General features: G+C 33.1%; 2 protein-coding genes across 5 annotated transcripts; one reads left to right on the top strand and one right to left on the bottom strand.

Moving 5' to 3' along the window:
- Positions 1-398: 398 nt before the first annotated feature.
- On the bottom strand, positions 399-3473 carry LOC107430706 (OVARIAN TUMOR DOMAIN-containing deubiquitinating enzyme 3). 2 transcript variants are annotated; one of them, XM_048464647.2, is made up of 8 exons: positions 3299-3473; positions 2968-3130; positions 2767-2857; positions 2600-2663; positions 1906-2011; positions 1735-1789; positions 1212-1265; positions 399-755 (listed from the first exon to the last, which is right to left on the bottom strand). In XM_048464647.2, exons 1-8 carry the CDS (start codon positions 3456-3458, stop codon positions 612-614), a joined length of 837 nt encoding a protein of 278 aa, XP_048320604.2. In that variant the 5' UTR covers positions 3459-3473; the 3' UTR covers positions 399-611. The 2 variants fall into 2 exon arrangements, with proteins under 2 accessions (XP_048320604.2, XP_048320605.2); XM_048464648.2 differs by lacking the exon at positions 1212-1265.
- A 4891-nt stretch (positions 3474-8364) lies between these two features.
- LOC107430748 (acetyl-coenzyme A carboxylase carboxyl transferase subunit alpha, chloroplastic) lies at positions 8365-14321 on the top strand. Of its 3 annotated transcripts, none has more exons than XM_016041626.4 (12): positions 8365-8620; positions 9048-9466; positions 9554-9628; positions 10001-10108; positions 10230-10390; positions 10548-10662; positions 10771-10925; positions 11712-11763; positions 11850-11918; positions 12425-12502; positions 12586-13720; positions 13811-14321. In XM_016041626.4, the coding sequence occupies exons 2-11, from the start codon at positions 9140-9142 to the stop codon at positions 13717-13719; spliced, it is 2274 nt and encodes a 757-aa protein (XP_015897112.1). In that variant the 5' UTR covers positions 8365-8620; positions 9048-9139; the 3' UTR covers position 13720; positions 13811-14321. The 3 variants fall into 3 exon arrangements, with proteins under 3 accessions (XP_015897112.1, XP_015897111.1, XP_024935152.1); XM_016041625.4 differs by having other exon boundaries at positions 13798-14321; XM_025079384.3 differs by having other exon boundaries at positions 9019-9466; positions 13798-14321.
- The last annotated feature ends 135 nt before the right edge of the window (positions 14322-14456 follow it).

The raw sequence follows: 14456 nt of genomic DNA, 5'->3' as shown, positions 1-14456 counted from the left end.
AACATTTCACGCAACATGCATCTGTTGCTCCTGGACAAAAGTAATTTTCTTCCCAAAGTAATTATTTTCAAACAAACAGTGCCATGTAATTGAGAAATTTTGTACTTCCAAAAATTTGGAAATTTAAGGGTAATTTCATCATCTTCTTTTTAAAATTGACTTAATACAATTTGATCATTTTTGTTTTAAAAATATTGCTACGTTAAGGTTTTAAAAAAACCATCATATTACTCTCATATTATTTCATTTACACATTTTAAAATAATATCATCAAACTTTTATAGAGGTGCTAATTGTAATATTCAAAATATTAAATATTAAATTATAATTAGAACAAGTTTCAAAAGGTTTAGATGAAATATTTCCGAACATATAGTAAAAAAATGTAAACCCAAATATCTATTCTTTTAACAAATTTTTTTCTCTTTATTGACATCTACATAGTACATGCATTTTAGTACCTTCATGAGCAAGAAGATATGGGCCATAAACAAAATGTTGTGCATATATCTAATGAAATGTGTGTAAATCAATTTTATCCATAAAGGTTCTACATTTTTTCTCGAATCCAGCTACAAAATGGAATCTCTATGTTGCTTCTTTCTCAGTTCTCAGACAAGCAGATCGTAATGATTCCTACCGCTGTATAAGAGCCTCACAACATTCTTGGACTTCCTTTTCCGGAAACCTTTATTAAACTCGGCTCCATATTCTGCAATGGGTATAAAACCGGAGCCCCATCCACCTCTTGCATGCTGCAATTGAAAAACAAAGAGGCAACAAACATTGGAAGTAACATGTGAGAAAACCAGGTTACAAGCTCAACCCAAGTAAAGGACATATAGACATGGCAATAACAATAAACAGCTTCAGCAGCATAGAGTCCGAGAGTGAGATCCAATCGGTGTATTAAATGCATTTCATGAGTAAACACTTTAGAGAATAAATGCTTTTTTAATGAATGGAATTTCATGCCCTTATCTTCTTTCCTAAATCACATCCTATAATCAAAAGAACTAACTAGCCAATGTGCCACAGAAATCCCTGATTATATCATCGGTGGGATGCACCAGCAATGGTCAATGAGCAAGAATAACAGTAAAACTCATACTCTGGTTTGTATTACAATCAATGGTTACCTACACAATCAGATAGATAGACAGGACAACTATCAATTAAAAATAACAATTCAGGGGAAAAAAAAATTATACCTCGTGCTCGGGAATGTATACAGTGATTGGTTGCCTACACAACTTTGATAGGACCTGGTGGATTATTAAAGTTAAAAGCAGAACAACAGAGAGAAATTGGTGAGTTGACAACTAAGAAACCATATATGAATCAGTTCTTTTTATGGAAAGAGATTAAGAATTATGTTGAGTTCTGATGGCTGCTTCTCATTAACTACCCCTCCCCAAAGAGAGGGAAAAATGATAGAAGAACGAGAAGATGAAGAAGAACAAAACTAATTAAATGCAAGGTTCTTCCAAGATGGGTGGTAACATAAATGAATGGGCATATGAAAAACCTAAAATATAGGGTACCAAATGCCAATTTTTTTCAAGACTAAATTTTGCCTAACGCACCTCCTATAGATCCATGCCTCCTTGATCATTAAGATCAACAGTCTAAAATGTAACCACCAATAATATGAAATACAACCAAAAAAAAGGGAAAGATTAAAGAAAGATTGAAAGGTGGGTATGAAACAAATGTGCACAAAAGAATACTAACCAGGAGCTCGGACTCTCCTCCCCAGAAATCAGGTCTTTCAATGCGTTGGCAGTAACTATAAAGAGGGTTAAGATACATTAACAATTTCCACCACATATGTGCTAAAGCATACATCATAACACAAAATTCTGACCAAATTTTTATTCTTGCAAAAAGATAAAAAGGTCTTACCGTTTTAAAGACTCTTCAACAGTAATGGCAACCAGTGCTGCTTCGTATTGATGGCGCTCTCCATCATTTTCACATATAACCTCTTTTACAGCCATTCGTAATTCATCTATAACTCAACCAAACCAACTCATATAGTGAGTTGTGAAAACAAGGATTACTGACGAGATAAATAAAGATCTCTCAGCTCTTTGCACTAACAGTCTAACAACACATACGCATTTTTAGCTACTATGTGACAAGAATACAAGAATATATGATGCAATGATAATAGCAGAATGCAGTGCATTTGAAATGAGAACAGCTCATATACTCTTATCAAAGGTCAAGATCAACCAATTTGAATAAATTATATATTCTACTAAGTACTAACAAAGCACACCTCAAGTATAATATCAGATTAAAAAAAATAAAACCAATTTGAACTTTGAAGCTCTAAAAAATAAAAAGGAAAACCTCTTTTGAGCTCATTTATAATGCTTGTCATACAAAATAAGCTCACAACAGGTCAATTACATAGACAACTTAAAAGAATTGTCAATGATTTTGACGCCTCAGAGCAGTTTGATTACACTTTAAGATTGTATAAAGTAAAAAAAGATCTGTATTGTTTTTACACAAAGGATTTTCATGGATAACTCAGATATTCTTTAAACCCAAATGAAGCATTATTAATTCTTGTATATATCCAGCATACCAGCATCTTCTCTCTCTTCTCGTGGGTTAAGAGAAATTCCCCTGTTGAATGCCATTCCTTTGACCTGACCATATTAACTCTTATTTAAGCTCTATTTTTTAATATTATTATTATTATTATTATTTCTTACATCTAATTTGAGAGAGAATATGAGAATTGGATACTACCAGAGCACGAAAAAGGCAGCGACCATCCCCAGTAACTTTCTGAACCGAGTAGCGCTCAATTTTCCTGATGGCCGGTGACCCTCTTTCTCCGCTGAATCAAACCATACAACCCAGAAAACAAAAAAGTCAGAAATTCAAGTCCAAGCTTTAATTGCTCAATTTAGATTATATATATATATATATATATGCTCAAAAATTTACAGTGATTGTCCAATTCTAGCAAAAAATCGGTGGCCACAGTCTTCGATGAACGGGGTCAGGAATGCCAGAGAATTTGAATTTGAAGTTGTTGAAATTGAACGAACGGGCGTCGAGGAAAGCTCGAATACAGCAATTCCATTTTTCAGCTGCTCCAGAATAACCTCTAGCGAAGATTAAAAATAAATAAAATATTCATAAATGCAGTTTGATAAGTAAGATAAAGAAAAATAATATATAAATGGAATAATAATTGAAATAAATTAAAATAAATATATACATGGAAAACATATATATATATATGGGAGTGAGAGTCAGAGAGGTTTAAGATTACCGTTTGAAGGTTTGCTCGCCATGGAAATGGATAGGGCGATGAAAAGAACCGCGGACGTGAACTGAAACAAACTACGTGGATAAAGGGGTCGTACGGATAAGGATAGCACTCTCACTATAAGAAGCCCATCAAATCCAAAAAAGAAACTCTCTAAGCCCATGCCCGGCCCTTTTAGAATCTGAAATTCAAACATTCTCCTTTTTTTTTCTTTTTTTTTTTTTGGTGAATCAATGATCCTTCACATCTGTTTTATTATCACTAGGTGTGGCCACGGCACGTGGTTTAATGTTAAATTTAAATATCTAATAGTTTACTTTTTGTTTTGAATATTTTTAATTAAAATAATTTTATAATTGTTAGGATATTTGAAAAAGTATTTATTTACTAATTATCTTTTCAATATTATATTAATAGAAAAGAAAAAATTTGTTTGAATAGAATAATTATATAAAATATTTTATCAAAAGTGATTTATTTTTTATGGAAAATAGGACGTCTTTTAATAAGCAAAAAATTAAATGAGGTAAAAGAACTCAAACATATAAAAATATTAATGAATATTTTATTATTAACAATTATAATCTATTTTCTTTTTTAATTGAAAATAAAGAAACCAACTAATATTAATTATTTTAAATTAAAAAAATAGTAAAAAGTTGTCACTAATATTAATATGAAACTATTTACATTCTGATTATCTCTATCAACTAATAATAATTTGCAAACAAAACAACTCAATAAAATTTAAATCATATAAATTCTTTAAAAAAATTTGAAAAGACATATCTAGCAAAGAAACAAACATACATATAAGCTTACCAAACTTCACTACAAACAAAAGCCACATCAAATTTATGTTGCAAAAGCAGCAAACACCTAAAAAAAAATTGTTTATAGAGAAACATTAATAAATAATGTAATTATAAAAAATAAAAAAAAGGAGGTAAAAAAAAAAAAACTACAGTTGCCACTTTTTTTGTGGAAAAAATAATAATAAAGTTCTAATATCTAACAAAAATTTAAGCAAAAATAATACAACAAAATCTAGATCACATAAAAAATTATTTTTATTTGTTGTTGTTATTAAATCTTTGTTTTTTTTTTTTTTTTGGTGCAAAAATTTTTATCTATCAATTGAGTGTCATCACTTGATAGGTCTTTATCATTTCCTTTGAACCAATAAAATGTATTATCATTATTATTATTATTATTTCTAATATTATCCTTTTCTGATTTTTTAGTTTGCAAAAAAATTCTAATAAGAGGATCAAAGTTAAACAAGAAGTTATCAGTGAATAGTTCGCAAAAATGATACAATTGTTTTCTTCTTCAAAGAAAGAAAGTGCATGCTTGAGTGGAGCTTAAATAATGAGTTCTTTTGTTTTGGGTGAAAAACATGACAGAAAATGAAATGGAAAGGTCCTAGCATAGCATATGTAGTCAACCCTCGGCTACATTTTTTATTTGTGGAAAAGTCATGGCTACCCTTTAACAAAAAAAATTTTAAAAAAATTCATAAAATAAATAGAGAATTGAACTCCGGTTTAAAGTGAAAGAATAATATATATATATATATATATATATATATTTAAGTCAAAAATAAAATTCAAAATCCGAACTTGAAGAAATAAAAATGGGCAAAAATAAAAAATTAAAGGTTTTTCATTTCAGGTGAATCCAAGTTCTTTGGTGGGTAGAGTGGAATACTCTGTTTCACACAGAGACCCATTGAGGAAATCCAGAGAGTGAGAGAGAAGGAGAGAGAGAGAGAGAGATGCTTGAAAATCCTACACCTCTATCATCTCGATCACAACCATAAGCTCAGCCAGATTTAGCGAACTTTGTCAGACGCTACGCTTCTTCTAATCAAAGGTCCTTAATTTACTATCTCTAATCTCTGTTTTTTATTTTTCCTTTCTATCTTTCTTTTTTATTTTTCCCACTTTCTTCTTCTTAAAAAATCGCCGATTGATTTTCCAGGAGTTCTTTTAACAGATGCAAATCAGCAGGTAAAAATCACCCATTCATTGTCTTTCGCTTTAAATACCCATATATATATATATATATATATTTTTCCTGTGGAGCTTCTTATTTTATGAATAACCGAATGGGTATTCACTTCGTAGACCTTTTCGGCCTGATTACAGTAGTTTCTGTCCAAGCCCTACAGTAATGGTTCAAATTCATGGTTTTTTTTTTTTTTGTTTTTGGGGGGGGTGGTTGGGCCTTGGGAAAAGTGAAAAATGTCCTAGTTATGTGAATATCACAACCACGTGTAAATCTTATTCAATTATCTCTGCAAAGCTTATTTTAGTAGATGTATTTTTATGTGTTAATTAGATGGTGGATAGCCAGAGAAAATGAGATACTTATTGCTGCATTCTGTTTATAATGATGTGGTAAGTAATATAAGTAATATGGTTGACAAATTGTTGCAGATTGGGTTAATCGAAGTAGTTTTTATGGGAATGATGTAGAAAAGAATCAAGTTAGTGATTCAAAAAATGTACCTGTAGCAAATCATGGTGATGAAGGAAGCAACAGTCTTCTAAATGAGATACATAAAACTGCAATTACGGAAACACATTTGTGCATTAATTGTAAGTACAAGAAAGGCTGTCAAGTTGCAGGAAAACTAGTTGTTTAGATTATGTGGGGATGTGCAATCTTCTCCTGACACATGGAAAAAAGGTTGGCAAAGAAGGAGTGCCGTTTTTTAACCAAAATGAATAGGAAAAAATGACAAAAAATCGCATCTCTTCGCGTTTATAGTATAGACAAAGGATTTGAAAAATCAATAACTTTTATCATAAGCTTGTCTTCTCAAAAAAATAATATTTCTAATTTATTTAAATAATAATATTAAATAGATCATTCTTGGATTTTTTTTTTTTTTTTTTTTTGTTGGTTTAGAATTTGGTTATTTAACACATAGGTAAATAAGATGCAAGATAAGTATTCTTCTGTGCACATATAAAGTCATATCATATCCGAAAAATGTGAGTTTTCCCATTGGAAATATGCAAAATTGTACCAAATTGATTTTCTATTTTACTTTCTTTTTTTTTTGCTGAAATTCTATTTCGCTGTTAAAGGTATATGGTCTTGTGAACCTTATACTAAATCTAACCTTTAAGTAGACCTGGCAATTTGGATCATGACACGGCGACACGACTCGAAAACGACACGGAATAAATGGGTTTGGGTTTATTATAAATGGGTTCGGGTCATAATCGGGTCAACCCGTTTAACACGATTATTAATCGTGTCATTTTCGGGTTGACGTGTTTAACTCGAAATTGACCCGTTACGACCCATTTATTAAACGTGTCAGTTTCAACCCGACACGATTATATACCTATTACAACCCATTTAAATTTAATTTTAAATTAATATTTTATCACTAATATAATATTTAATAACTAAAAAATATTATAAATTAAAAATTTTATAAAAATAATTTTCTATTACTAATTTTTTAAAAACAAAAAATACATCTTTAATAAAACAAAAACATAAAAATAAAAAAAAATAAAAAAAAAATTCGGGTTAATAGGTTAATTTTCGGGTTAACGGGTTAATAGGTCAATTTCAGGTTAACGGGTTAATAGATCAACACGACCCATTAAAATAATCGTGTTAAACGGGTCGTGTCGTGTTGACCTGTTTATAAACAGGTCGGGTTAGTGTTTTAGGTACCTGACACGATTAATAAATGGGTCGTGTTCGGGTTAGGCATTTTTGACACAATTATTAAACGGGTTGACACGAACACGACCCACCAACCCGAATTGCCAAGTATACCTTTAAGTACCTTCTTTGTAAAATTGTATGCCAAATTCACCTGTGTATTAAAGAGATGCAATGATAAAATTTATTAAATGATGTGTTTGTGAAGACAATTTAGTGATAAAATTATTAGTAAATTATTGACATATATCTCATAATTTATAACAATATTATATCATAGTTGAAGACCAAAAAATGAAAAAATAAATTCTACTTTTCAGTCCATTAATATTATTTATGTCAATAAAGGTAAATATAATAAGATTTTGTGGAAGCTACAAACCATTCAACATTATTAATGATATGCTTGCGATGACAATTTTTTGATAAAATTATTATTTCTTTAGAATATTTCAAAAAAGATTACCAAATGATAAATGACATGAAAATGATGCAACTAAAATTATATAAGTAGGTGCAACTATTCGGCCAAAAAAACAAAAAAAGAAAAAGAAAAAAGTAGGTGCAACTAAATGGAAACAAACATTTTTATGTCAAAGTTATATTCCAACTCTACCTCACCCCTTTTCCGACTTTTACCCGAACAAATTAACACTTATCCATTGACATAATTGAATGCAAAAATGTTTTCATGAAGTGTGCAATTTTTTTTCTTTTTCCCCCTCAAGGAAATAATGATTTTGTATTTTCACATTCATCATGGTCCATATTACAAATAAAGGAATATTGTTGATAACATTTTAGAAATCTACATTCTTTTCATATTACCTAAAAAAATAATGATAATAAATCTACATGCTTTTCATTTAATTATACAATATTAAATTTTTTTTTAAAAGAAATGGCAAAAATGAGCAAACCACCAAACCCAACAAACACACGGCACTTTTCGCCGATTCACTTGAGAAAAAAGTCATACAAATCATATCATTTTCCCACTCATTTGAAAGGGTCAGTCAATCAATCCAATTAAAATAAATTTATTCCATTTTGGTAAACCCTAGAGTTACTCATGGTTCTTAAAAGAAAAACATTTAATAATTCATTGATATCTCATGGACGGATTAAAATTATAATACATGCATTTTAAAAAATAAAAATGTCATTTTTATTTATTTTTTAAATGAATGTCGTTTTGATCATTTTTGGTCAAGGTTTTGGCGGAGAACAGCCCTAGAAGAAAGAACATCGAAGACATCGAAGTTCCGTCACGTGTGTTAGAGGGAGGTTAACACGTGCCACGACGAAGAGGATCACAAAGCAATTTGAGAGAGGGAGAGAGAGAGAGAGAGAGAGAGAGAGAGAGAGAGAGTTCGTCTTTTAACGGCCAAACCGAAAAAAGCTGGCTAATTTATGACACACACACATCCTCCATCTCACTCTCATAAGAAGTATCGCCAAGCCAAACACATATATAAACTCTCTTTTTCTTTTTGGACGATCTCTACGAAGCTCCGTCGTTTTCTCTTATTTCATTTGCTGCTTAATAATCATCTCCCCATTCGCCTCTACTTCTTTCCTCAGATCTTTCCTCCTTTTCCTAGCCCTCGCTAAATCCCCTTTCATTTTCCGGTAATTTTTTTTCTCAGGAAAATTTTTGGGCTATTTTATTATTTTTTTTCCTTTTTTTTTTATGTGGAAATCTGCTTCCGTTTTAGTTAGGTTTTTCAGCTTGATTTGTTCGATTTTTCGTTTTGGTTTGTTTGTTTGTTCGTTGTTCGGTCGTTTGACTGCCGAGAAAAATGGAGAAAGTTTTGGAAACTAGTACTATGCTTAAGCTAAGTGGATAGTTACTAATGGAAGGAATTGATTCAAGGCTGATGCTTTTATCAAAATTGAAAAGTTGCTTTAATTTTTTTTTAAAAAAAATTGTTCCTTTACTTTCTTTTCTCGTGCTTTCTTTTCCTTTGCGATTAAACTGAGTATTCTTTTTGTGGGAAATGTGCAATACGAACTGTTACTTTGCTCAGACTAATGTGGCAATTTTTGGCGGTCACAGTATCTGGAGCTAAATTTGGGAAAAAGGATTGAAGATCTGATTGGAGGAATTTGGTTGAGAATTCGGAGCGATTAGTTTCGGATTCAAAAGGAATGGCTTCCATAGCTCATTCTTCAGTCGCATTTAGTGGAACTTCGGCTTCGGATCTTCTTCGGAGCTCGAGTAATAGTGTGAATGGCGTGCCATTAAGAACCCTTGGGAGAGCCTGTTTCAGCACTAGAAGGGGGAATATCTCAGTTACAGCTAAGATTAAGAAGGTGAAGAAGCACGACTATCCATGGCCAGAGAATCCGGATCCAAATGTTAAAGGCGGAATCCTTTTTCACCTATCCAGTTTCAAGCCGCTGGAAGAGAAGCAGAAGCCCGTCACTTTGGATTTTGAGAAGCCACTTCTCGAGCTCGAGAAGAAGATCGTTGATGTAAAACCATCATTATTATTATTTGGATGGTTGATTTATTTCAGAATTTGCAATCTTTTGATTTAATTGAACAATTGTTGATGATAGGTTCGGAAGATGGCAGATGAAACTGGGCTGGACTTCACCGATCAGATTGTTTCATTAGAGAATAAATATCAACAGGTTTGACAATTGACGAGTATATGCATGGTTTATGATGGGTTGTTTTCTATTCTTTTTTTATTGACGGTATAAGATGAAAAATTTGGAATTGACACGGAGATTTGGGTCAGGTACTCCTCTGATGGTGATGGAGGGGATGGGATTGGGATAAACTTTCCCAGCCCCGGCCAGAAATTTATTTAACCACAATATTCTATTTATATCATCATCTTCCAAAATGTTTTGTTTGCACATTTGATGGATAGTGTTGCACATCTCTATAGCATTTTTGTCCGACTACTATGCCAATATGTGGCTTTCAATTACCTAATTTAGCATTTTATCATATTTTTGTTTTTCAAGTCCTCTTAGACTTTCTAGTTTTGATTTCAGGCTTTGAAGGAGTTATACCTGAATCTTACTCCCATACAACGTGTGAATATTGCGCGGCACCCTAACAGGCCAACTTTTCTTGATCACGTGTTTAGCATTACTGACAAGGTCTGGTACTCATTATCTGTCTTACCGTGGAGTTTATTTGTATTGTCAATGTGGTATTCAGTCAAGTTTATGGGTGCTCAGAACAATTTTGTTAATAAATCTTTTATCTTAATACATCCAGTTTGTGGAGCTTCATGGTGATCGGGCAGGTTATGATGATCCTGCTATTGTTACTGGTATAGGAACCATAGATGGTAATAGGTACATGTTCATCGGTCACCAAAAGGGTAGAAACACAAAGGAAAACATTCAGCGTAACTTTGGGATGCCTACTCCTCATGGGTATGTCAAATGATATAAGATTCCACATTCTCTAATAACAAGATAATCCATTAGCCTTGAGCTGGAATGACGAAAAAAATTCAATTTGTTATTCCAACTTATTAAACTTTCTAGATTTTATCGACGATCAATAATGATAAGTTTTATATCGTTACAGTTACCGCAAAGCGCTGCGCATGATGCGTTATGCAGATCACCACAAGTTTCCTATAATAACTTTCATCGACACCCCTGGCGCGTATGCAGACCTTAAATCTGAGGAACTAGGCCAAGTATGTGAGCAACTGTACTTTAAATCTTTCTTAGCTGTCTTTCAATACCTGGTCCTTTGAGTTGTTTGCTTTCAATACATTTGAGTTGTTTGCTTTCAATACATTCAGGGTGAAGCCATTGCTCAGAATTTGAGAACTATGTTTGGTCTGAAAGTACCAATTCTTTCTATTGTCATTGGAGAAGGTGGCTCTGGTGGGGCTCTTGCCATCGGCTGTGCTAACAAAATGTTAATGCTTGAAAATGCAGTTTTCTATGTTGCCAGGTAATTTTGAGTTTGGCTTTGCTCTCTTTACAACTCTGTGACGGTGCAATTCCATAACCTGTGAGTCCTATGTTAGGGATTGGGCTTTATGATACAAAATTGTTGGTTAGCACATTTAGCTAAGGCGAATATTCATTTTGTATGGTATCAGAAATAACCTGATCAAAGGCTTGTGCACTGTAGGGGAACAGTACAACTGACCTCTTTGAGGTTGACCATGAGCCAGCATCATGGGTATTGTCCCAAGCACATAGGATTAAATTTGGATTGTTAAATCTCTCCTGCTCAACACACTTGGTTATCAGTGGGCGAGGTTGTTGTGAACAAGGCTAATATTAGGACTGCAATTATGCTTTGGAAAATGTTTATGATTTTATCTTAAATTGTACTTTTAAAATGTTTATGATTTTATCTTAAATTGTACTTTTAAAATAAGAGTCAAATATTTTGCATGGTAACACATTGTTAGTGACCTGGAAGGAGGAAGTGGCTTTAGGCTATATATCTAAGATATACATATATATTTGTTTACTCCATTTTCTCAACATTAGTAAGTGGAGTACTGTTAGCCCCTCTTATTCCTGTGACAAAAGTGGAGTACTGTTAGCCCCTCTTATCCCTGTGACAAGTATTACACTGGAATAGAATCCTTATAGCTAGATCCTTCAATTTGTTTTCTATTAGCTGTTACCAAACCTGTCTGAATTTTTTTTTTGCATGCAGCACTAGCTACATGATGTAATCTGTTTTCTCTTCTGATTTTTCTCTGTTGTTGTCACGGTTTAGTCCAGAAGCATGTGCAGCAATCTTGTGGAAGACTGCCAAAGCTGCTCCAAAGGTTTGTACATAAACCACTACTATGCTTGTCTTTCTTTATGAATTGATTCTAGATTGTTGTAATTTGGTTTTTCTTTTTGTCTGCAGGCGGCTGAGAAGCTGAGGATTACTGCTCCAGAATTGGTCAATCTGCAGGTTGCAGATGGTATCATACCTGTAAGCATCCGCTCTCTCTTTATAAGATAATATGCACATTTCAAACAATAAACGGGTATGGAAATATGCAAATCATATATCTAAATACCATAACACCCTATGGGGGCAAGGGCATCTTCATGAAATCGTCCTTACTATTTTTTCTTTTGTTTGAGGCGAATATTCTTGATATTGAACATTATTAGAAAAGTTATTGAACACCATAATATGCTTGAAATTGAACATTCTGCAAATATTCTTGAAACCGAACACTATTAGAAAAGTCATTGAACACGCTAATATTCTTGAAATTTCTAATGACCTTTCCATCATTAGAAAAGTCATTGATCAGATAATGTTTGATTTATGCAATTGATTGGTGTCTAACATTTGAAATTGAACACCATAAATTTATAATCCTAGAGTGTTACCTTAATAGCTACTGCCTCTCCAATTTGCTTTTAGCATTTCAGGACTGTATGTTCTCTTTTTATGGCATCTCAAATGAATTTTTTCATCTTCAATAGGAGCCACTTGGTGGTGCACATGCAGATCCCTCATGGACCTCACAACAGATAAAAATTGCAATTAATGAAGCAATGGATGTAAGTGGCACTCAGAGTTTGTTCATATAAATAAATTGAATGCAAAGAGTTATATTCTTGAAAAAGGCCTTTGGTTTCTACAGGAACTTACCCAGATGGAGACAGAAGAGCTATTACAGCATCGCATGCTTAAGTACCGGAAAATTGGAGGAGTTCAAGAAGGAATCCCAATAGATCCAGAAAGGAAGTGGGCTGTGAAAAAGAAAGATGTTCCTGAGAGGCGTTTGGACTTGGAGGTTGATGTTGAAAATGTGAAACAGCAAATTTTGAATGCTAGTGGATCCTCCAGTGAGCCTCCAACATTGAATCTTAATGAGACAATAGAAAAACTGAAAAAGGACGTTGATGATGAGATTTCCATGGCAGTTATAGCTCTGGGCCTGCAGGACAGGTTTTTGGCATTGTGGGAGGAAATTTTAAATACAGGTTCAGATGACCAACCTTTAGATCCAGCTTTAGAAGAAAAGATTCAAAAGCTCGAGGATGAGTTTAGTGAGAAGCTGCCAACATTTGCCAATTATGAAACCCTGAAGGATAATATGGACATGTTGAAGGAATTATATAAAGCCCAGAACCTCGCAGAAAAAAATCGAATGGCTGCCTTATTGAAGGAGGAAATTAATACAAAATTTAAGGAGGTGTTGGAACGGCCGGATATAAAGGAGAAATATGAGTCACTGGCAGCGGAAGTTCAGAATTCTGGAGTGACTAAATTTGAGAATTTGGAACCCCAGCTGAAAGAAAAAATTTTAAAACTAAGGGAAGAGGTAGAATTTGAGTTTGCTTTTGTTCTAGATTGCTTAGGTTTGGAGATTGAGGAAATCCTACCAAATCCAAGATACCTAACTGAAGAACCAGCCCCCGAATTGAAGGCTAAGCTAGAAGAATTTGAGAAAGAAATTAACCACGGGATTGAAAATGTTGTACACTCATCAGATCTGAAGGACAAAATAGAGCTACTGAAGTCAGAATTTGCAAAGGCAGTAGATTCAACTGATCCGGAGTCTGTAGATCGAGTTTTGGCCTTGGAGAAGGAAATTAAACAGAGTCTTGAAGCTTCCCTGGCTTCTTCAAACCTAAAAGATAAGTATGAGAAGCTGACAGAAGAGATTTCTGAAAGAACCGAATCATCTGGAGATTTAGAAACTGAAAACTCAGAGAATGCTGCAACCGATGAAGCAAGAGAAGAGATAGGGGCAAATCACACATTGTCTTGATGTGAGTACTCCTATTTCATTATATCTTTCTATTTCCTTTTTTCCTTGTATGCTGAGATTGAGGACTATGTTTATCAGCTGTTGTTGGCAGTGCCATCGGTGAAGAACGTCTGAGACAGATGGAGATGATTGATAAGACAAATTCAGAGTGCAAAGATATCCAGGAAATACTTCTCAACGTAGAGTCGTTGATACTGTCCTTTTAGCATCCGTTGACATGTCCAGTTATGGTGCACAAGTTTTTGCAGTTGCAGGAACAAATGGGAAATATAAGCATAACTGCAAACTTTCCCGCCTGAGCTTTTCAACTTAATTTAGATTTTCTTAATCTGTTAGAGTTCATGTGCCTTTTTTGTTTTTGTTTTTTCGGGATCTAGTGCTTTTTTCCTATTGTTAGACGCTTGACACTTCCTATTTATCTTTCTATTTATAGACTCAGAAACGTTTTGTATAGTTGTGTCATGAGAGTTGAATAACTTGCTTCCAAAAGTTCGTAGTAATTTATCTTTAGTTCAATAAGTTTATACATGGGAGTTGATTGAGCATGGTGTATGAAATTTTATAATTTTCTATAATGATAATGAGTCAGTTATTTTTAGCTACTATGCACTTTTTTTTGGTCTTTTTTTTTTCCCCCAATATCGAGCTGAGGTACTGTTTCATGAACTTATATATGACTCCTATTTTCAAGTCATCATTTCTCTATTTTAAAATGGCAATTGTTAAAATGCCTACTC

This window comes from Ziziphus jujuba, chromosome 6 (assembly GCF_031755915.1).
Source record: "Ziziphus jujuba cultivar Dongzao chromosome 6, ASM3175591v1".
In the NCBI taxonomy this organism is placed as follows: domain Eukaryota; kingdom Viridiplantae; phylum Streptophyta; class Magnoliopsida; order Rosales; family Rhamnaceae; genus Ziziphus; species Ziziphus jujuba.
This window is presented reverse-complemented; position numbering and strand designations above follow the sequence as displayed.

What these genes read in the sequence shown, in the direction of transcription:
- LOC107430706 (XM_048464647.2), bottom strand. Translation starts at nt 3,458, where the DNA reads ATGGGCTTAGAGAGTTTCTTTTTTGGATTTGATGGGCTTCTTATAGTG. An exon ending in GTTGAAGAGTCTTTAAAACG is followed by an intron (nt 1,790 to 1,905) that starts GTAAGACCTTTT and finishes CCCTCTTTATAG; the next exon opens with TTACTGCCAACGCATTGAAA. An exon ending in TATACATTCCCGAGCACGAG is followed by an intron (nt 756 to 1,211) that starts GTATAATTTTTT and finishes TTTCAATTGCAG; the next exon opens with CATGCAAGAGGTGGATGGGG.
- LOC107430748 (XM_016041626.4), top strand. Translation starts at nt 9,140, where the DNA reads ATGGCTTCCATAGCTCATTCTTCAGTCGCATTTAGTGGAACTTCGGCT. An exon ending in TCGAGAAGAAGATCGTTGAT is followed by an intron (nt 9,467 to 9,553) that starts GTAAAACCATCA and finishes TGTTGATGATAG; the next exon opens with GTTCGGAAGATGGCAGATGA. An exon ending in TGTTTAGCATTACTGACAAG is followed by an intron (nt 10,109 to 10,229) that starts GTCTGGTACTCA and finishes TAATACATCCAG; the next exon opens with TTTGTGGAGCTTCATGGTGA.